Source organism: Ursus maritimus, unplaced genomic scaffold (assembly GCF_017311325.1).
Source record: "Ursus maritimus isolate PB19 unplaced genomic scaffold, ASM1731132v1 scaffold_5, whole genome shotgun sequence".
Lineage (NCBI taxonomy): Eukaryota > Metazoa > Chordata > Mammalia > Carnivora > Ursidae > Ursus > Ursus maritimus.
In genome coordinates this window covers 34,045,628-34,068,799 of record NW_024426663.1, presented here as the reverse complement: position 1 = coordinate 34,068,799, position 23,172 = coordinate 34,045,628, and the positions used below count along the sequence as shown (strand labels likewise).

The window sequence follows — 23,172 nt, the reverse complement described above, 5'->3', positions numbered from 1 at the left end:
TTGCCATCCTATATGAAGAAGTCATATTTGAGAGGGACAGAGCATAGCATCCCTTCACTGCTTCCATTTGTTCCTCGCTAGATGAGGTCCACACAGAGACAATGCCATTGCAATGGGCTTGCTGATGCAAGGCCCTTGTTATTCCTTGACGTATGCTAACACTCAGTCCTAGCAGATTGTTAATAAAAGACAATCTGCTGGGGAAGACTGTACCTTTTTCCATTCTTTTATTTCACATGATTATGTGGGCGTCTAACAAACCCGGTTTATTTAAATGCCTGGTACACTTCTGCACTCCAGAATTCCTTTGATTATCCTTATTTCTGTATTTTTCTCCCTCCAGACTGAGAGTAGCTCATGCTTTATTGTGTCTCCAATGTCTAGCAGAGTATATGCCATAATCTTTCTGTCCTTTTCCCTGCATCCCAGCATTTGGCTCATTGAATCATTTTGATTACCAGGTACCATGCAGAGAGCAGAAATGTGACTTTCAGAGAGTATAAATTTGGACCACTTTTCATGAGGTTGTGCTATGAGTTGGATCTTGAGGAATCTGCAGTGGAACTCATCAAAGACCAGGTTATCATCTCCTGATTGCTTTCCCTGTCAATGTGATTTCCTTGTGCTGAGCATGGGGTGTGTTTAGTGATGTTAGCAAAAGCATCTCTCTTACACACATTATTCCTGGGTTAGATTTTCAGAGCAAGGCTGCTGGGCTGAAGGAATCAGTGTTTACCTGCATTTTAAGGTGTCCTTGGAGCCCTTGCTATGAAACGGCCTACGTCTTTTTATACAGAGGTATAGGACAGCTGCAGAAAAGCTGTATGTACAAATTGCTTTGTATATGACCTGATACTGACCTCCTCTCTTTTGAGAAGCTTTTAGTGGGAGATAGTTTAAGGCTGGCTGCAATTTAAAATTGCCTTTCCTAACCTTCTCATGTGCTTCTCCTTTGTGATTGTATTTTTTACATCTGATTGATGGCCATATTGTAAAGTGCTTTTCTGTTTTCAGAATACTTGCACATCTTCTGACTTTCTTTTCCTAAAGCAAAGATAACAATGATTATTTTTGTCATTATTTATTGAATGCTGTGTCCTCAGCACTGTGCTTAAGCACTATATCTGTTTGATTTGTTTCCCACAGACCCTGCTGAGGCAGATACTGTTACTCTATCTATTTGACAGATGAGGAAAATGGGTCTTAGAGACATGATAAACTCATGCATGATCAGAAACATTTGTTTTGGAGCCAGGGCTGGCCATCTGAGATACTTTCGTGTATTTTGGAACCCTCCTAAGTTGTCTTTCTGTCTTATACTCTTCATCTAAAGTGTTCTGTGCATGGTGGAACTGTTAACTCTTGGCTTGCCCCTCTTTTAAGGACACCCATGGTTTAGAAAAATTAGTAAGCAGAGAAAAGGTAGTTTTGCAACAATATGGATTGGTTTGAACCTGTTTTTTTCCTAAAAGAAGAAATACACATATTTCCTTTTTGGTATGTATATATTAAAAATCTGCAAGAATCTAATGAAACCCCTACTGCTTATCTTTAGGGGGTAGAAGTACAGGAAATTCTCACTTTTTACTGTATACATTTTTGTATTGTTTGACTATTCAATAATCGTGTTGTAATTAAAGGAAAATGAAAATTCTACTGTAATGATAGCCATGAGTATAATGATAAAAAACAAAAAGAAAGAAAATGCAATTCTACTTTGTTTTTTGTTTTTTTTTAAACTTAGATTCATGTCTGAAATATTCATATACAACCAAGTTTGCTGGAGTAGCAAAATAAACTGAATTTGAGTCCAGTGACCTAAAGCCTAATCCTGTTTCCACTCTTAATTTAGTGTGTCCCCTACCCAGAGCCCTGTGGTGCTGCCGGTGTGGTAGCCACTAGCTGTGTGTCTCTACGGAGCCCCCAGACTGTGGCTAGTTCAAACCACATGTGCTGTAAGGGTAAAATACATGATGCATTTCAAATCTTGGTATAAAAAAGAAGAAATGAAGTACTTTATTCATTTTTTTTATTGATTACGTATTGAAATTATATTTTGGATTTAGTGGGTTAAGTACCATTAAAACTGGTTGCATGTATTTTTACTTTTTTAAATGAAGCTACTTGAAAATATAGAACCCACGTAGATGGCATACACTGTGGACAGGGCTGCCTTAGGGACTCCCCATCTCATTTAGAACAGAATTCAGACCCCTGATCACGACTTAGATGCCCCTGGTAGTATCTCATTGCCTGCCATCCCCCTTGCTCATTCCACTCTGGGCCTTCTTACCCTTTTTAAGACATGCCATACCCATGTCCTCAGACTAGAGTGGTCTCTGTTCTCATTATTGAGGCTCTCCTTTACTTCATTGAGGTCTTTTTTCAGAAAGCCTTCTCTGATGACCTTCTAGCATCTTCTCTGTCCCTTTTTCCTGCTTCATTGTTCTTCACAGCCCTTACTGATAACTTGAAATTACATTTTTACTTTTTTCTCCGGTTTTACATCCTTGTTCATTGTCTCCCATGCCAGAATTTAAGCTCTACTGAACTGTAAGCCCCACTAGAGTTAGGGCAGGGTTATGTGTCTTGTTCATCATTTCTTTATTTTCAGCCCTTAGAAGAGGGTCTGCATGGTAGGTTCTCAAAATAAGAACAAACTTGAGCAGGCATTTAATGACATATTTCAATAGCATGTGTTGCATTGTCATGAGATTAAAAATGTTAAGAAAAGAATGTCAAGAGCCACGTTTAGTGAATTATTTCAAAAAGTGAATTACTCTTTTTTATTCATTTGGCAAAAGAGGATCATAGCTGTGTAAGACTCTCCTTGCTTAGTCTTCAAGCATACTTAACAGCTGCCATTTTATATTAATATGCTGCCACCCATGTTCTAGAACCACCCCTCTCAGGCTTGTTTCTTTTCTCCTAAGCAAGAGAACCATGTTTAATGAATGTGTTCTTCAGTGTATTTTTGAAACTCAGAGAACTCTTGCCATACCTCTTGTCTCTTGTTTGGTGTGCCCATTGCATGACAAAGGAGTGGGCAGCGTTTGAATTTTTTAAAAAATAAATCCTGGTATATCAGAAATTTATTAGAGAATTCAGGGGACCAAATGGATAAAGTATACACAAAAATAAGTCTTGGATAGAAAAGATGGAGTATAAGAATAAGTATTCACTAAATACAGCTTTTAACCAAACTGATATTGTTTTTTTTTTATTAGCATTTACGAGGTTTCTTCTCAGACTCCACATCATTCAATATTTTGATGGATATGTTATTTATCAAAGGCAAATATTCAAGTAAGTATTGGAATTTATGTTTGCTGAAAAATTCTGTCTTTGCTGGTATAGGCTTGGCAGTTAGGAAAAACAATGGACCAACCATGAAAAAATGATGCTTATAGTGATGAGTGGCTGAATTATGGAGATTTCATTCTTTTAAGTCTGAAAAACAACTTTATTGCATCTCATGTCATGGCTTAAGCTAAACACCCAGACTTTACTTACCTTGAAAGTATAAAAGGTTTTAAAATATTAGTTCTTGCTGTATGGCTTGTTTTTTTTTGTTTGTTTTTTTGTGGGTTTTTTTGCAATGTAGCTAATTGATAAATGACTTTGACAGATAGCTTTCATTGTGCTTCTGGAATACACTTTTCAGTAGATGGTGCTGAAGAGATTAGAACTCTGGGGATCAAGAGCCAAGGACTCCGAACTCATTTGGTTGCATTTAACACTGCCCACTTGTCACTTTTGGTAGGTGCTTTGGAAGTACTGATAGAGATGAAAAACCAAGATGTAAAGTTCAACAAAGATACCTATGCTCTTGCTTTTGCGATTTGCTACAGACTGGTAAGACTGTCTTCCCTTAACTTTTAGAGCTCTGTGGGTAGTGTTTGAGAAAGAATTTATTATTTTTTTTCTCTACAAAGAAAAATTTAGTTCCTCTGAAGTCTTTTTTTCCATCTGGTACAGATATTTCCATTTTTAAATGTGTTCTTTTTTAGAAAACTCAAGTTAGCCACATCACACAGTTTTCTCATGAGAAAAGCAATTTTATCATCTTTCACCCTTCTCTGGCAATTGTGTAGTTAGGGAGAACCAGAAGCAGTATGCTGGGTTCAAGCTCTGCTGTAGAGTCAGTCCTCTTGTTATCTGGCTCAAGCTGGACTCCACTAGACAAGTGTTCTCTGTAGCTCTCTCCCATGGAAATCTGACCATCCTTCATTGGTGAACTCAGGGGCTACTTTATTGCTCTCTGTAAATTTTTTGGTGGTTCAAAGGTGCAAGTAATGTCTATCACCCAACCTTCTCTAATTGTGCTCTGTTTGTATCACTTCTGTGACACTTAACCCTGCTTGATGCTATTCTCAGTAGGTGGGCATTTCATCCTCCCTACTAGAGGTTAAGCTTGAGGCATTTTTGTATGCCAGCACCTAACAGTCCCTGGTAAACAATTGATCTTTAGTAAATGTATGTGACATTAGAATGAACTCTTTGATGACAGAAAAAATGACTTATAAGTCTATATGTCATTACTGTATCAGGATTGTGTTTTGTACTTAGAAACTATTTCTCCCTTATTGGTTGAATGAATCAGTGAATAAAGGATAAATGGTAGAGTGCAGCTACCAAGATTCTATGCATTACTTCAGACATTCATGTCATTTAAACTTTGGAAACTTAACAGAACCTTATTATGGCAAAAATGAAGGAACACCAGCCAAGGGGGAAGAACATGGGCCATTAAAAAATTTTCCCTGAAAAGTGTAGCAATACCAGTTTTCCAAAACAAGAGAGGCAGTAGTGTTATAGTGGAAAGAAAACCATCCTGGAAATTGAGAAACTTGGAGTCTAGTCTCAACTTCAGCATTAACTGGCTTTGAAGTGGTCACTTAATTTATTTGTAAAATGAAAGGGTTGAATTTAAGAGCCCCAAACTTTTACTATAAAATAGTAAAATAGTAAATGCTTTAGGCTTTAGTGGCCACATATGTGTTTACCACATATGGTCTCTGTCACATATTGTAATTTGTTTTTGTTTTTACAAACCTGTAAAAGTGTGAAAACCATTTTTAGCCATAGGCTAGACTTGGCCTGAGGGTCTTAGTTTGCTCATCACTAGATTTTTAGGTAATCCTTTCTTTATTTTTTAAAGGTTTTATTTATTTATTTATTTGAGAGAGAGAGAGAGAGAGAGAGTGTGTGTGTGTGTGTGTGTGTGTGTGTGAGCGGTGGCTGGGGCAGGGAGGCAGAAGGGGAGGGAGAGGGACAAGCAGACTCCACTCTGAGTGCAGAGCTGGACACACGGCTCGATCTCACGACCCTGACATCATGATCTGAGCCAAAACCAAAAGTCAGACACTTAACCGATTGATCCACCCAGGCACCCCTACATCGTCCTTTCCAGTCATACCATTTTCTTTTTCTGTGAAACAGAAGGCCAACCAAACACACAACACTTGAACATCAGCTTAGTGAGCACTGTAATACTGAGCTTTCTGACCTTTTTAGAGATGCCTCCCTGAGCATATAATAAAGTGGAGAGAATTTAATTCTGCTGTTTAGGAAGGCCAGAAGACATTTCTCCCCTATATTCTGTCTAAAAATAACTTGTTTTACCCAGTGGAGATGAGAGTTGAAAAATTGAACTAGTCAGCCTTTACAAATTCCAGGTCAATTCTGGGAACTGCCTTCGCTTATCAAATTCAGTTTTTACTTCAGGTTTTGAGTTGTGAATCATGTCATGACAGATAGACATAGATGCAAAGCTAGTACTGTTCTCATAAACCTTATCCACCTATATTGTGTACAAAGGAAGCAGATTCAGTTTTACCATTGCTGTCTGCTGGTTTGTGTGTCATTCATGTTCTTGGATTTGTTTCTATTTTCATGGGATTCTTTCATGGCATACATTTATATAAGTGTTCACTTTTTCAAGTATTTGACTTACATGGATATTTTCAGATTGGAAATCCCCTCAGGAAAACTTTTCAGTGTTGCTGAGCTTTACACTATTATTTAATATAGTAACAAACTGAGATTTTACACTTTTACATTATGGTACTTATGTCTAGAAACCAGTCTTCCCAGATACAAAGAGACCTGTGGTAAAAAGGCCCCAATTCAGAAAATGGACAAAAGGCTTTACAAATGAAGTTAATGTAGATTTGAACTGCTAATGTGTAGATAATTAGGTCTGTTTGGAAATAGTCTCTATATGGGGCTTAATCTGTTAAGTGGCTTGAGATAGGCTCTGGGAAATTCTTAAAAAAGGAAATCTGAAATACTGAGCACTATTAATCCTATTATTTAAACTTAAAGGTGTATGACATTTATTTACTGAGCAATCCTGTCTCCTGGCAGAATAGCCCTGAATCTTTGAAAATCTGTACTACATTAAGAGAAGAAGCCCTGATCAAAGGAGAAGTCCTCTCCAGGAGAGCATCCTGTTTTGCTGTGGCATTAGCTCTGAATCAGGTAAGGCTTTGGGGTGCATATTAGTGAACCGAGAGTGGGAAGACTTGACTGCTTTCATTTGTTCTTGTTTTTATTTATTTATTTTTTCCTTCTGTCTGTATTGTAAGGAAAATTTCCCATAAAAAGACCAATGCCTTTGGTGCCATGGCAACCTACGTGCATACCTGTGCCTCCAAAGGATGTTTTTGTTTACAGTTGAGGACCTACCATGCATTGCTGCTTAGAAGGGTCTGGCCGAGATTCTGTGGAGCCTCGGTGAGAGAAGCTCTACTCTGAGAGAAATTTCTCAAGTAATTCTAGTGAAAATTTCAAATGATTGGTTTACTGTGTAATGTTTTCAGAGCAGTTTAACTTAATCCTCTCCAAAGTGAAATTTACCTCAGGTGAATGAGGAATCCTGGGTCAGCTCATTGTTTAAGTGGGGTCATCTTACATTTCTTAGTTCAACCCAAATACTTTTATTTGGAAGAGGTTTCAGTGATCTTTTCGCCTCCCCCGTCTCTGGACAAAGAAATGGAGGCAGCTGAGGTCAGAGAGAGAAGAGAGGACCTACCTGCTGTCACAAGCAGTAAAGGACAGTTAGAGCTGCAATACCCTCCTTGAAGAGCCCTTCCCAAGAGGTCCTATTCCAAGGCTTAAGAAAATGTGAAGTATGTTAAATGTTTCCTATGTGTAAAAGGAGATTTTAGGGTAGCAAAAATAACCAAGCCAGTTTATTTATCCAGCTGGTAAAGAATGGTTGGAGAACCCTTGTTTATCATTAATTAGAAATGAAAATATCAGGGCAATCTATTTGGATCTGCTGCTAGGGAAGTCATTGAAGGACAAAGACTGAAGAGAATACAACAAAGACTGAAGTTGCTAGTTTCTACTGCTTTAACTTTCTAAGCTTCACTGTCTGGCCAGGGGGATTGCTTTGTCTGAATTTATCATAAGCTGAAGGGGATGAATTAAAGTCCCTTTTTAAGCATGTTTGTTTCTTTTTGTAGCTCCTGTAGTTTCTTCCTTTATGTGTGTTTTAAGTTATGCCATTTGGTGCATAGATATGTACAGTTATGATACAACACGGATGCATATATCATTGTGAATCTGTCACTGTAGCATTATAAAGTGCTTCTCTTGGTCTTGTTTCATGCTTCCACCCTGAATTTCACCTTGCCTAATGTTAATATGTCCCCTCCGTTTTTGTTTGCCTCTTTGGTTTAATTAGGTTTGTATTTGCCTCCTTTTCCTATTCTTTTATTTGCAGTCTTTCTCAATTGGTTTGTTTTTGTGTATCTCTTGTACACTGCATAGATTCGAACTTTGTTTCGTGATACACTGCTGGTCTTTCTTTTAACTTAGCGCATCTAGATAGACATGGAATATTTAATCTTAGGTTTCAGTTATGCTTTGTTTTTATAACTTTTAAAATTCCTTACAGCATGTAGTGGTTTTATTTGTTTTGGTTTGTATTTTTGCTTTAGTGGTTACTTTAAAACCACTAAATTTATATGATTTAATATGCTTAGTCCTCTGATTACCTTGACTGTACCTGTTAATTCCCTACTGTAAGTAAAGCTGAAATTAATATATTTCCTCTTTTTTCTCTCATTTTCCTTCTTCCTTCCACCACACAGTTCTGGTTGATACATTACCTTTCATAGTACTCGTTTTTCTTTTAAATGTGCTTGATTTGTCAGCTTCAAATGCTATTTTTCCGACCCCATGTAATAAAGACAAGGCAATAGGCATACTTTCTCTTACATTCTTTCTCCCTTTGTCTGCATTATCCGAGAATATAACACTTGTGCTCCATTCTGTAACCATATTCCCCACATCTGTTTTAGTCCTATATATATTTAAACATATATTCTTACATATATTTAAATATACTCATATATTTAAAAATATTCATTTTCTATTGGTTTTCCAGTCATCTCTTTGTTGACTGAAATGTGTCTTCTAGTAAAGTGTCTTCCTTCTTCAGAGGAAGAGAATTCCCCAAGTTGTTGGTATTTAAAGTTATTTGCCTGGTTTTTTGGCTTGAACTATATTTTGACCAGATACAAAATTCTGAGGTGACACTTGTTTTTCTTGAGGTTTTTCTACGCATTGCTCTTCTGTCTTCTAGTATAGAATATTGCTCTGGAGAAATCTGAGACCTGCCTGATTTTTTTTTTTCCTGCTTCTGAGTTACTTGATCTTGTTTGTTTTTCTCATTACTGTCCTCTGTATCCATGGAAACATTTCTCTACTGGGGTTTCTTCATCTGCCGGTTATTTTCTGATTTTGTTTCTTTCTGATTTTTATATCCCTTTTCTCACTCTTTTGTTCCTCCTAGTGTCTTTATACAGATCATGTGCTGGTGCATTTTTGAGTGCTTGTCATTGAAAACAAGTTTCTTAGACCAACTGCTTACAGAAAGAAGATTCATGTCAGAGAGAGACCAGAGCCATGTTGCCATGCTCTAGACTAGTAGGAATTTTTTTTATGTATGCGTTTTGGCTACAAAATGCATAGGCTTTCTTTCTCCCTGGCTAATGGGAATAGGCATGGAGATGGTTTTCAATGAAAAATCTCATTCTCTGCCACTACCGTAGTGACGGACTGTTTCCTATAAATATGGCTTATCTGTTTAAACTCTTGGTTAGCCTCACCTTTGCCACCAAAAGTGTCCAGAGGACTTCTCATTACTAGTCCTGAATTCTGTTACCATCACTGTAGACGGAATTCAGGTGTTGTACTTCAGGGGATGCCCCTCACCTTTGAGAACTACTTGGTGGGCTCTTACTAAGATAGGCAGCAGTGGTCTCTGCACACTGCTTTGTCCAGACCTTACTCCTGTGCTCCGTCTCCTGTATTGTTGCCAGTGCTTCCATCTCTTCTATAGTTTGAACTTTCTGCTCTCTTCTAATGATGGCAAAGATGGAGTTGGCATTTCTGCTTCTCAATCTTGTTTTCCTTTTCTTTTTTTTTTAAGTCTTCCAGTGGGGTAAGGCAGGTTATTAAAACATTCAGTAATCTTCCAGTTTGGGAATGCGTAGGTCACAGGATGGAAGGCACAGCACTGGGAATATAGTCGATGGCATTGTAATAGCACTGTGTGGTGACAGATGGCAGCTACACGTGTGGTGAGCCAGCATAATGTATAGAGTTATTGAATCACTAAGTTGTACTGAAACTACTGTAACATTGTGTGTCAACTCTACTTCAATAAAAATAAAATGTTTTGGAAGGTATTTTTAAAATTCAATAATATGCAACTGTAGGAAACATTTTATAGAAAGTTCATTTTTGATTACCAAAAAAACTTTTTCTTTGTGGACTTCAAAACCTCTGGGGCACCATAAACAGGAATATCGTACTATCTTTAAATGACCTTTATGCGAGACCCCTGGGTGGCTCAGTCGGTTAAGCGTCTGCCTTCGGCTCCAGTCATGATCCCAGGGTCCTGGGGTCAAGTCCCGCATTGGGCTCCTTGCTCAAGGAGCCTACTTCTCCCTCTCCCTCTGCTGCTCCCCCTACTTGTGCTCTCTCTGTGTCAAATAAATAAATAAAATCTTTAAAAAAAAATGATCTTTATGATAGCAGAGGAATGTTCATATGATTTGGAGTATAGTTTGTTTTTCTTTCTTCTAGAACCAGGTGGCGAAAGCTATATCCATTTTTTCCCAAATCATGAAGCAAGAAAATGTACTCTGCGCCAATTTAAATGTAAGTGACTTCTTTATTGTTTAAAGTAAGGCTTGAAAGGTGGTAAAATGATGTTTAGATTTTTTTTACCTATGTATGATGAATATTGATCTTCTAAGATCTTGATTCAATTCAGTGATTTATTGAGCTCTGTGTTACAGTATAGGCCCTGTAACAGGAGTCAATACAGGCATTTCTAAATAGGTGGAAAATGTAGATAAATGTAGCTCAGATACAAGATGTAGCTAAATGCCACAGGTATAACACGTGACTACAGAAGGCTGTAGATATAGAGAGGAAGGAGATGGACTCTATTTTCTCTTGATTAAGACTTGAGAAAAATCTTTGTGCTAATTGCATCCAATTCATGGTACCTAACATAGGAGTTAGTATACCTACGGTGCATAATATAGTGCTTGATATGGTAAGCACTCAGTAAATGTTAGCTTTTTTCATTCTATGTTTCCAGGCTGCCATGGCCCATCTGCCCCAGTAAGCAGTGAATCATCCACACCTTCCTGGAACAATGAAAAAGACTAGGAGACTCTGTGGTCGTTAGAGACATCATGTGCCCCACTCAGCCAGCCCCTACTGAGGCCCTGCTTATGCTGAGTATACTTATGTTATGGGGTGTTGAAAAGAAAGCCCCTCACTTTCAAGAACTTAGTCTCCTGAAACATTAAGGGGTCAAGATGAGAAATACATTGTCAAAAGAACAGAAATGTATTAACACCAGTACGGTATGAACTAGGATAAGACCTCACAGCCAGTGCAGTGTTACAGCATAGGGAGTGAAGGGCTGGCCAGTGGGAACAGACTGAGCATATCTCAGGGAGGAGAGAATTGCTGAGCAGTGTCTGAGGGAGGACAGGGCCATGGAATTAGAGCGATGAGGGTGAAAGGGCATTCTGTGTTGGGAGATTAGTTTTGCTGAGGATTCCATTTAAAAGAATGTAAATTTTCAATCGTAACCACTTCTTATTAGCCTTGAGTTCATCCTCAGGCAACTTATTTAAACTCTATGGTCCCTATTTTCCTTTTATCTAAAGCAGCAGTAGTGATAAATAATTACTGTCCTTTCATTATGAAAATTGAAAGAATAATGCATTGTAGTAGTTAACACACTACCTGGCATGTAATCAGTGTTCAGTGAATGCTTAGTAATACCAGTTTTATTTGTTTGAAATCAAGTGTGTTACACAAAGAGGAATATTTATATGTAACAAATCCTAGAACCTAGTAAATAGGAATTGGGTATGACTCCAAGGTTCCATGGTTTTCATTTCTTCCATAGTCATTATACTCAAATGTCACCCCCAGACCAGTGCCCAGATGACTTTTAAGAGAAGGACTAGATGAGCCTTTATGGTAAACTTTGAAGAATAAGGTTGCCAAGATGTCTGAGATAAGAATACCTTATATTTGACCTCACATTGACTTTTCAAAGTCCTTTCATGTGAGGGAAAGATGAGCCTGGGGAACCAGAAAGATGGGCATAGTGATAATAGAGACCTTGAAACAAAGGATGGTTTTGGAAGGGAAGAGACTAAATACTAGAAAAGTATCCAAAAAGAGATCTTATAGTTTTTAAAGGACATGAGCCTAGAGGGGAGATGAATGTCAGAGCTGTCAGTTAAGAGCTCATCTATATAAAACCAGCAGTGGATCTGATAGGAACTGACAAATGCCACAAAAAAAGGAAGTAAGAGGACTGAGAAGTGAGTTTAATAAGACATCAGTGGTGAGGCAGAGGAATCATCAGAAAAAGACAAGGAAGAAAGAGACAGAAATCTAAGAGGGCTGACAGCCTTTCCCATCGGAGCCTGCTGCAGACAGCCCCTATCCCACGACTGCATGCCTATGCAGAAACTGCAGGTCAGAGCAGATGGGTCAGCCTAAAAAGCTCACAGGCATAAGCAGATCTGGGAGGTCAGGGTGGCAAAGGTCCAGAGTCCAGAAGTTCAGGTTGTTTGAGCCAACAATATCAGTAAGCCAAACACATTAGGAAGCCTGGTCTTCCAGCAGGTGCCATATGTGTTGTACCTTCGTCTCTGCTTCTTACTGGATTTGGACAGCCCTGGGTATCCAAGTATATCATTGCTTCTTCGCGGGGGGAGGGGAGCAGCCTGTAGATGAACTCATTTTGTGATTGGACAGAAGTAGAATTGCTAGCATTTCAGGTGGTTCATAGGATCATGAGGGAAAGTGGTACACAAGAGTGTGGTGAGAGGAGTGTTCTATGGATCATTGGTAGCTTTTCTTAGAGTAGAAGTGAGCTTGGAGGGATCTGTAAGGGTTGATGGTGAGAAATTGAAGAGAGATCAGCAGAGTTTTAATTTACTTTAGATAGCAACTTAATACTCATTGGTTCATTTTATACGATACTGTAGAAACAGTATTTGGCCATATCATACATGTGAAAAATGGAGATTCAAAGAGTAAATAAATCACCTGAGTTCTTGAAGCTAATTATGTAGCAGAGCAGAGTCAGAGCTTTAACACGAATGTGTCTGACTACAAAGTAAAGGGTTTCCCCACCACCCGAGACCTACAGAGACAAGGGTTGTGTCTTTTTTATCCAGGATTGGAATTAGCTGCTCCTCCTGGATGATGAAAAGGACATAGGATAGGATGTCAAGAGGCCAAGGTGCCAGTAGTACACGTACTCCTTGTCCTTGAGTTTAGATGCTTCATCTCTTGCAAACCTTGGCTATCTGTCACAGTTATTATGAGAATCTCGTAATAATTTTTTTCATATGAGAAAGTGCTTCGTTGGAAATAAAACATAGGCTGCTGAGAGTGTAGCTATCCATTCATAGGAGGAAGAGAAATCCAGAGGATGGTGGGACATATGCAGCAGGAGTCGCTCCTGTTCTCTGAGAGCTGGAAAGGAAAGGTAGCTGATCAAACTTGGTGGAATGGCATGTTTATGGCAAGCACTGTGTAAGGAACCTTGAACTGATCTTGAATATGAATCATCCCCTCCCTGAATTGGGTCACAGGAGTATGTGTTGTTCGGAAACTTAAAGACCATTTTATTGTTTAAAAATGCTCAGTCAGGAACTTTTTCCAAATGTCCAATCTAAGTTGGTCATGTTTCAGTATAAACCTGTTTTGGCTTCCTTAGGGATATGAAAAAGAGATGGTTGCCATTCTCGGGTTTAATAATCTGTCAGATTCAGATCTCTGTTATTAGAGCAGGTTTTTAAAAGCTGATTTAATGGGCCCTACCTTCTCTAAGGCTGAGTCATCTACTTGGAATCCTTAAGGGCAATTTGTTAATTATTAAGAAATGGAAACCTGACAAATAGGCTGAGTAGAAAGTCTGTTCAGTCAGTAGTAGCAGAAATAAATGAAGTTTTTTTTTCTGATCTACTTTAAAAATTAATGTCTTATACTAAAATTTTTTCCTGCTGCCATTTGGAATTTGAACTCACCTAATTTTCCCCCCTCAACTTCATTTTCTTTTCATCAAAATTGCTCCTGCTGCCAATATGACCCAGAGGGCCTGATTTTCCATTTTCCCAGCTAATACTTGCTACACACTGAATTGATTTAGCAGCAGATGATCTCGTTGAGGCACATGCATGTTGGCTCTGCTGTCTGAATTTAAACCCATCAATCTCAAAAGAACTATAGTCCCCTCTTCAACAGTGTTGATCAATATCAAAGGATTAATTTCCTCTTCTAAATATGTTTGAAAGTAGCCAAGACCAACATGAGGTAGCTTTCCACCGATGTTATTTGAATTCTAATCATGTCTCTAGAAGTAAGGCATGTCTCCAAATGGACACCCGTTTTGGAATTGAATTACCTTGCAGGGGAATTGGCAGTTGGTTAGTTTTGCCACTTTTATCATTATTTGTTAACACAGATAAATATTTTAATGCCCCTTTCTCCAGTCACTAAGGTCGCCCTAAAGTTAGAGCCCATGCTAGGAAGTCTCCTGGGCTATATGGGGTAGGCAAGGAGACAGAACTCATTTCTCATAAATCCCTTTGTGGCAGCATCTTGCCTGTATGTGGAAGTTAAGAATTGCATTTTAGTTGGAGCAATATAGACCTGAGAAAAATAAGAGTCTATACAAATGAAAAAGTTTGTTTTTCTTCAATGTAGAGAACCAGAGATGGTCACTTTGGGTCTGGCGTGACATTTTATGGTAACATCAGGAACCCAGCCTCTTTCACAACACCATCCTGAGCATATGTTTTCCATCCATTACACCTTTTCCAGCAAGAAGTAGGAAGAATGAAGAGCAAAGAAATTGGGCCCCTTTGAGGATGCTTTCCCAAATGTCTCACCCAGCCACTTGTACTTACATGTTATTGGCCAGAACATAATCCTGTGAGCACACCTAGTAGCAAAGAAACCTGAGAAATACAGTCTTTGAGTTTTGTACATGACAGCATCAGTTGAAGTTAGTTCTGTTAATCAAAAAAAAAGTGGGGGGTGGTTATTACTTAGAAAACTAGCAGTCTCTACTGCCCTATGATATTCTACTTCAAATATAGCAAACTTGAAAAGAAAAAGACAAAATGCAAATTACTGCATGTTCAGGGCCTCTCTTCCCTTTTTTTGGTCAAACGCATCCAATGATTTGTGGACATTTCTTGAGGTTTCAGAAAATCAGAGGGGCAGAAAATGCCCTTCTATGGCTGTTTGAGTAGTTTTTCTTACCTAAATTCCCCCTATTCCTTGCTAATTTTCCTAGCCTTTTGTTTGAAATCTTTAAGATTAAAGCAGTGTGCTGTGCCTTGATCTGGTTTTCCTTAACCATAACCTAAGGTTTCAGCTTGAGACAAGCTCTCCTAGCTTTGCATTTTTTCTTGGCTTTTCGTCAGTAACTGCTTCATCTATATTGCCCTTCATCAGTATATTTCGAGGTATCGAACTTGACTCTTGCAATCCCTTCTGAATCATAGATAGTTGCTGGAGGCAGGGAGAGAAATTGGGAAAACTTAAGAAGAGATGTTGAAATCTTCCAGGAGCACATCATTAATAGTTTCTAGCATGGAGCTCCAGGAGGCTTATCTGTGTAAATTGCTAGGGGACCTCAGCTCTCCTTCTCATTCATTTTTGTCGAGGGTCTACTAGGTACCAGGCACTAGAGACATAACACATAACAAGGTGGACTTCTCCTTGCCCTCAATAGGACAGCTGCCAACCCAGTCAGTTGGTTTTTATTAACAAGAGTTTTGGGGCGCCTGGGTGGCTCAGTCATTAAGCATCTGCCTTCGGCTCAGGGCGTGATCCTGGGGTTCTGGGATCGAGCCCCACGTCAGGCTCTTCCGCTGGGAGCCTGTTTCTTCCTTTCCCACTCCCCCTGCTTGTGTTCCCTCTCTCGCTGGCTGTCTCTCTCTCTCTCAAATAAATAAATAAAATCTTTAAAAAAAAAAAAAGAGTTTGAAGTACTATTGGGAGTTAGAGATTTTACCCTACTTTTAAGCTAACGAGTTAACCTTCCATAGTTTCGTGGATACTAGTAGAGTTCACAAGGCACCGAGAGGTGAAGGACAGTTTATTAATTAAAGCAGTAGTAGTAGCCACAACATTAGCGTTTTGCATCAGTTTCTTGAACCCAATTCCCACAGGGTGACACAAGGTCTATATTCCTCTTATACATACAGGAGGTTACAGTTTAAGAGAGGTATCTTGAATTTGGAGAACTCAGATCTCTCAAAATGGGCAGTAAGCATATCTGCCCTTTTCTCTGCAAGTAGCACTGTGTATGTCTTTCCAGGGTGTTGGTTATAAGGATGTCCTTGAAAAAATAGTCTGGAATAAAGGCAGTTAGTGCTTCTGCTTGAATGTGAGAAACCTGTGGAGTATTGCCTCCTAATGAAAGGTACGCTCATGAATTTGCCTTTGCTTGAGGACACTGAACTTACATCAAGCTCTTTGGATTTAATCTACTTGGAATCATTTCATTCTGTTCTTTGGGGCCAAAGATAACCCCTCATCCTGATCAACTGCTCAGCAAACTTAAATTATTATAAAATGGACTATAGGAAGAACTTAGCTCGTTTGCTATAAAAAAAGGAATAGCTTTTCCAGAAATACTACTTTTCCAAAGAATCAAGAGCCTTTAAAATGTTTACATCCTTTGACTTCGTAATTTCACTTCTGGGAAGATCACGTCCTAGATTAAAAAGGTTTTTTTTTTTTAGTGTATGCACATTTATCAATATATTGAAGAGTGGTATTGCTTAAGTTAATGAATCATTTTATGTATATGGTAGATTGATATGCATTCGTTATTAAAAATGAGGTATTCTGTAATTTCTTAATGAGAAAATATTCATTGTATAATAATTGACAAGAAGCAGAATCAGATCAGAGGAAAATTATAATTTCATGTATTACCTTCCAAATATATTAAACAGTGGATAACATTAGTTGGGGAATTCTGGCTTATTCTTATTTTCTTTAACCTTTTCTGTATTTTTCAAATTGTACTAGTGAACATTGGTAACGAGGGGAGGGAATATGTGTTGTTTTTTTTTTAAGATTTTATTCATTTATTTGAGAGAGAGAGAATGAAAGAGAGAAAGCACGAGAGGCGGGAGGGTCAGAGGGAGAAGCAGACTTCCTGCTGAGCAGGAAACCTGATGGGGAATCTATCCTGGGACTCCAGGAGCATGACCTGAGTGGAAGGCAGACAACCAACTGAGCCACCCAGGCGCCCGGGAAATGTGGTTTTTTTTTTCTTCTGTTAATTATGTCTATCTGATGGAAGGTAGTGGTACCATTTTAAAAGCTAGGTACAGTATCCAGTTCTGAAAGTTCCTTAATGGCTGCAGTGTAAATAGGAGTACGTCATTAAGCCCTGAGCCAGCTTCTACTTTATACCTGCAGCAACTGATTTGCCCACAATTTCCTAACCTAAATAAATAAACAAAGGTAAAGGTATCTTTTGCCCTGGAGTCAATCTTATGAGATTGTGTGATTGTCCTCTCCTCTGAATCTAGAAGGACTAGGGAGGAAGAAACTGATAGTAATGTTTGAGTACCTCCTGTGAGCTGACATTTTATTCGACGTTCACAGTAACTCAGATGTGAGATGTAAACCTATTTTCCTCATTTTACAAATACAGAAGTTGGAAGAGATTAAATATGTGGCCAGAGTCATGTAGCTGGTAATGGCCTATGCCAGGATTCCAGCCCAAACATGTCAGACTCCACAATCCCTATTTTCTGTATTTCTACCTTTAAGCAAGTTTTGAAGTTGAGGTGTTTTGATTAGCTATTGGAAAATAAGTTTTGGCTGATAGACATATATTCAAAGCATTTTTGCACTTGTGCAAGAGAATGAATTAGGAAATAGCATGAAAGCAGGTAGATGCCTATAAATGTAGGCTTTTGTAGCAGGGTACATATCTCATTGTTGAGCACTGGCTCAGTCTTGTTTTTGCTTGTTTGTTCTTTGTATTCAGATTTTGATTCATATCCAAGCAAATATGTTGAAAACCCTGATAGAGATACTAAAGGATGCTGCAGAGGGAAATTTATCAAAATTTGTGAGAAGACAGGAGTTCTCAGAAGAAGTGGTGAGTATGTGATTGCTGTGGAAATCATTTAAAGGTGAAAGCGTTCTCATTAAAATGTGCACTTACTGTCTTCATTCTCTGGGCTGCCACCTTAAACACTGTCAAATATGGCAACCCCTCTCTTCTAACTGTTATAAGACTTCTGTGTTTGGGTGCAAGGGTATTTTTCTGACAACAGAAAATACCCTCTGAAATTCTAGAAAAACTTTGTCCTTTTACATTATTTTCACCATCCTGCTCCCCCCCCCCACCCACACACACTGGGTCCCAGCTCCCCTTTTCTCTTTCCTTTCTCCTCAAGCCTCCAGTGCCTTCTCCCTACTCCACCACCCCTGCTTCCTGTTTCAAGGAGCAGTCAAGAGAGAACTGCTGCCACAGGGACAGCCTCTTTCTGTCCCTGTGTGCTCAGCTTCCCTGCCGAGGCTGTGGTGACTACACACACTTCTCTAGAGCAGGCTCTGCCATTGAGCCCTGGGGCCCATCCCTCTGACGCACTGCACGGCATCAGTTCAAAAAGTGTCTTACGCTCTTTCGAGCATCATTAATATCCCCTTCCCTGTGGATCATTCTCATCAGCAAACAGCTACAATATTTCTCATCCTAAAAAAAAAAGTCTTGGGTGCTTGGATGACTCAGTCGATTGAGCGTCTGTCTTCAGCTCAGATCATGATCCCAGGGTCCAGCGATTGAGCCCTGCATTGAGCTCCCCACTCATCAGGGAGCCTGCTTCTCCCTCTGCCTCTGCCCCTCCCCCTGCTTGTACTCGCACACTTGCTCCTCTCTCAAATAAAAAAGTCTCCCCTACTTAAACAAATGAAAAGACATGCTGTGGGTTGAGATAGGAAGACTCAGCCCCATAAAATCAGTTCTTCCCAAGTGATTGTGATAATTCAACCTCCTAATAAAAGTGCCATTAGGTTCTTTTCTCTAGTCAAGGTTTACTAGAAAGAACAAACTAGCAAGAATAACTGGGAAAACCCTGTGAAAGAAGAGCAGGAGGAAGAGGTACTAGACCTGTCAGATATTAAACCATATTAAAGCTTCTATAATTAGAACTGTGGTTTTAGGTACTGAATAGACCAGCTAATGGAATTGTATAAATGTTTCTGCAAAACTATAAAACAAAAGTAAATAAAAATGATAAGCAATTTCCAAACATTGAAAGCAAAATGAAGTGAATGAACCCATGTCTCACACTAATGGCTTAAGCACACAAATAGGATGGGGCGCCTGGGTGGCTCAGTCGGTTAAGCATCTGCCTTCAGCTCAGGTCATGATCCCGGGGTCCTGGGATCAAGTCCCTCATCGGGCTCCTTTGCTCAGCAGGGAGCCTGCTTCTCCCTCTGCCTGCCGCTCCCCCTGCTTGTGGGCACTCTCTCTCTCTCTCTGACAAATAAATAAAATCTTAGAAAAAAAAAAAAGCACACAAAGAGGAGTTACTGTAAGTCATTTGAAATTTAGTAATTTGTACATCTATAGCAAAGGGAAAAAAACTGTAAGGAAATCATAAATTACTGGCAGTGATCAGTTTGTTAGTAATGATAATTGGTGCTGTCATTTTGAGTTATGAAGGGGCCTGTTGCTAGGTTCTTCCGCCCTCCCTTGACTTTTGATAGTACAGGTCCCTGCTGGTGTCTGAGATGGCAGGGTAGGCGGTAGAGGGCCGCTGGCTCCTTTCTCCCCGCCTCTGCCACACTGTTGCCCTCCCAGCCCCTTCCCGTTTTCACACTTCCACCCAAAGGCTTCTTCCTGCTGGCAAAGGGAGCTTGTCAGGAAACTGACTGGATATGATTAATTTAAAGCTTCTTTCTATTCAAATTCTTAGCTTTCTGTAGGTTGTGGTCCACCCAAACCCTTTTGGAGTATGTTTTAAAAAGGTAGGAGAACTGGGAATGTAAACGGGTTTTAAAGTGCACAGTTGGGTGCATCCATTACTGACACAACTTCAGTTTTCTCAATAGCACTGATGTGAATCACTCTACTTAGACCTGGTCCGTCAGTATGTTGTCCCAATTATATGACTACAACATCCAAACAAACTCCACATTGAAAAATACTGATTTTTATCTGATTTTTCCCCCAAAGTCAGTAAGCCTGATTTACTTAAAAAGCTCCGCCTGTAGTTGTGTGTATTCCCTGGCTGTTGTGAGGCTGTGCGGAGAACTGCTATTGAGAAATAAATGACTCCTCTGACTCCAATAGCCTTTGAGCCAGCTCTAAATATGCTTGTGAGACTACATGTGGAGACCCTTCCGCTGTAAAACTTGCATCTTACAAATGTACTGTTTAGTGTTGATACCAACAGTTATTAAAAATGTCTTGTGTGTGGAGACAAGGTGCTGTTATACCACCAGAGGAATTTTGAAAAGAATTCTTGATTTTCTTAATTACTATGACAAAAACCACTCCAAACATTAGCTGTTGCTTCATTGATTTCTTTTTTGAAACTAAACGGACAATGGAGAACAGTCTCTCTGCTTAAACAGTAGAATGGTCCTAATGTTCTTTTTCAGAACATGAACTGCTAGAATTTCTTACCTGAAGGTTCAGTGGAGACCCCTTGTTTGGAAGGAAGATATGCCAGCTTCAAATAGGGTTATGATATATTTAGAAGATGACCAGAGGATTTCTTAGGGACCTTGAATACAAGTAAATTTCATCAAGAAATGTTAGATTGTATCATTTCTTTTTTTAAAAAGAAGTTTCTTTTGTTTTTTTTAGATTTATTTAGTTGAGAGCGAGAGAGCGCGCATGCGTGCAAGTGCATAAGTGGGGGGAAGGGTAAGGGGTGGGGAGAGAGAGAGAAAGCAGACCCCTCTGCTGAGTGGAGAGCCTGATGCAGGGCTTAATCTCACTACCCTGAAATCATGACCTGAGCCGAAATCAAGAGTCAGACACTTAACTGACAGAGCCACCCAGGTGCCACAAGTTGTATCATTAATAAGGAGTGAACCAAGTAAAATGTTGATTTTGTTCAAAAAAGTAGTTCTGCATTGTAATTTAGAGCTCACCCATTTTTGTAGATTAAATAGCAATCATATATTTGTGACTCTGATATTTATACCTTTGGTCTAGACCTCTCCTCCTTGCCTCATGTTGGTGTATATCTAACAATTTCTTGATTTACCCACTTAGATCTTTCACAGGCATCTCAGCATGTCCAAAACAGAATTCTTGATTCGTTCCCCCTCCAAATCTGGTCCTCCCATCTTCCCCGTCTCTGTTAATGACCTCACCCATCACCAAGTTGCTAAAGCCCAAATTGGGGAGATGTCTTTGATTCTTCCCTTTCCTTGATCTCTTCAACAATAAATCCTTTCAGTTGGACCTCCCATATATACTTGTTATACATCTATTTCTTCATCTTGTGTATACTATTTCCAGTCTAGACTGTCATCCTCTCTCATCTGGACTATGATGCTGGCCTCCAGATTAGTCTCTCCCCTCCCATTTCTCTACACAGCCATTTAAACCTAAGTCAGATCATGTCCTAATTTGGACCTTCTGACGGCTTCTAGAACGAATTCCAGAACACTTACCATGTGTTATAAACCTTCACATAATTTGGCCCCACCTCCTGCTCTGATTGTTAAATTGGGCAAACTTTGTTTCCATTGCTGTTTGACTCTATCCTGGTATGTTTCATTGTATATTGTGTACCATTTGAACACCCTTCTTATGAGATATTAGGAATGATTTTCAGATACTAATTCTGAATTTTGTGTATAGCTTGTGGAATCCATTCATACTTCTGTGTGCCCCAGTACCCTGGTTTTCACCATTATAGATACACACTATGCATTTTCATGCATTTGTATCTCTGCTTCTTGGAAGATAAGAAGAACAAAGAAGAAATCTTGCAGACATATAATGATCTGCTCTTCTTTTTCCCAGCTGGCCAAAGCAAGGGAAAAAGTGAAGGATGTGCCTGCCCTTCTAGCCAGATTTGATGAGATCTATAGGAAACTGCACATAAATGGCCAGGTCACCACTTACACGTTGGATACTCTGCTCTGCCACACCCCTGGGGACAGGAAATCCCACATGATGCTATTAAACAAGAGGACAGTCAGCCATCGGACCTTCCAGCCACTCAACCAGTCCCTGTGGGCTGAGTAACCCTAGGTTCAAACCCCCCATGGGTCTGAGCTGGAAGGGGCCTGCTTCTAGTGAGTTAATGGCTTCCTAAAAAATCAGGCATTGTACTCCAGTGGATGGTATACTAACAAACACTTGGTCTCCTTAAATTTCTGAGTTCATTGAGAACTGGCATGCTGACTGGAGTAGTTAATGTTGTGCTGCTGTGACGATCTACATACAATCAAGCAGAAAGCTCTGCTGCTTCAGGAAGGACGCTTCTCCTGTGTAAACTTCTGAGGATCCATGAAGGAACATGGCTGTGGTCTCCAGTACAGCTCCTGGTACCAGAGTAGAACCCAGTAAGCACCAGTGGGAAGCAATTCACCTAAGTGGTCAACTCCAGTGAATTTTCAGGGGTGTAGTTACTTGTAGATTATACCCTTGCTGAATTCAGGAGGTCTGAAGCCTATCGTGCCACTCTGGACGGTAGCCCAGGATTTTCTCACTGCTTCTGTCATCATTTATCTGTGACCCTAAATAAGATACTTGTGAACCTGCATATGGACTTGAAATTTTCATTTAAGGTTCAGTAGTGTCAAATTTTCTCAAAAATGAGAGAAATAAAAGGTTCCTAAGAAAACATCTTGAGGTTGTTTTATTTTCTCAGCAGCAAAACTAACCCAGAATTTAGCTCTCAGGACTGATAAGTAAACTGATAAGTAAACTAAAATTTAAATGGTTACTGCTGTGGTCATGGGCAGGCCGTGTACTTTTCGAAATAAGTGCCGATAAAAACCACATAATGCTCTCTGTATTGCTTTGTTTTGTGTGGATCATAAATATTTGGTTCTACAGCGTGTTAATGATCTTCTCTTGTCTCTTGGGATGCTTTATTTTTTTTGTAAAAATAAACACGTCATGACACCAGGTTAAAGCTTCCTCATCCTGATCTGTCATGTGATGGTGTGAAACACAGCACTGGTGAGTTGTGCCTTTTGTTTCTAAAAGCCCACATAATGTTCAAGCCGCTCAGCTGTCTTCCTAGAGTTCAGTACACTCTTCAGTGCTGTTTCAAAAACTAGGTTTACTTTTAGCTTGATTGTTTTTCAGAGTCAAGAATTGTTCATAGAATCAGCAATTTTAGATTGGGAGGAATCTTCTGAATCTGCTAATTGAATTCCGTTATCTTTCAGGTGAAGGAAATGACTCGTCCAAATTGGTATAACTAGTTGGAGGTGGGACTGAGATGAAAATCCAGATTCCTAGTCCAGTACCCTTTCTACTAGAGCACATTATGTCTCTTCAGAGAAAGAATACTAGGTAAGGGCTCCCACGACTTAGTGTGTGGCCATGGGCTCACTTCACTTTCCTCATTTGTTAAATGGGGT

At 39.4% G+C, this 23,172-nt stretch overlaps 1 protein-coding gene across 1 annotated transcript in view; it reads left to right on the top strand.

Annotated features, from left to right (window-relative positions):
* PTCD2 (pentatricopeptide repeat domain 2) overlaps positions 1–22,423 on the top strand; it is a 31,596-nt gene extending 9,173 nt beyond the window's left edge. The window contains exons 4-10 of the mRNA XM_008691312.2: positions 462–579; positions 3,228–3,306; positions 3,764–3,855; positions 6,370–6,483; positions 10,105–10,179; positions 17,591–17,704; positions 21,599–22,423. Of these exons, the coding sequence (XP_008689534.1) occupies positions 462–579; positions 3,228–3,306; positions 3,764–3,855; positions 6,370–6,483; positions 10,105–10,179; positions 17,591–17,704; positions 21,599–21,823 (817 nt within the window). The 3' untranslated portion in view covers positions 21,824–22,423. The remainder of the gene's footprint in view (positions 1–461; positions 580–3,227; positions 3,307–3,763; positions 3,856–6,369; positions 6,484–10,104; positions 10,180–17,590; positions 17,705–21,598) is intronic.
* Positions 22,424–23,172: the final 749 nt, after the last annotated feature.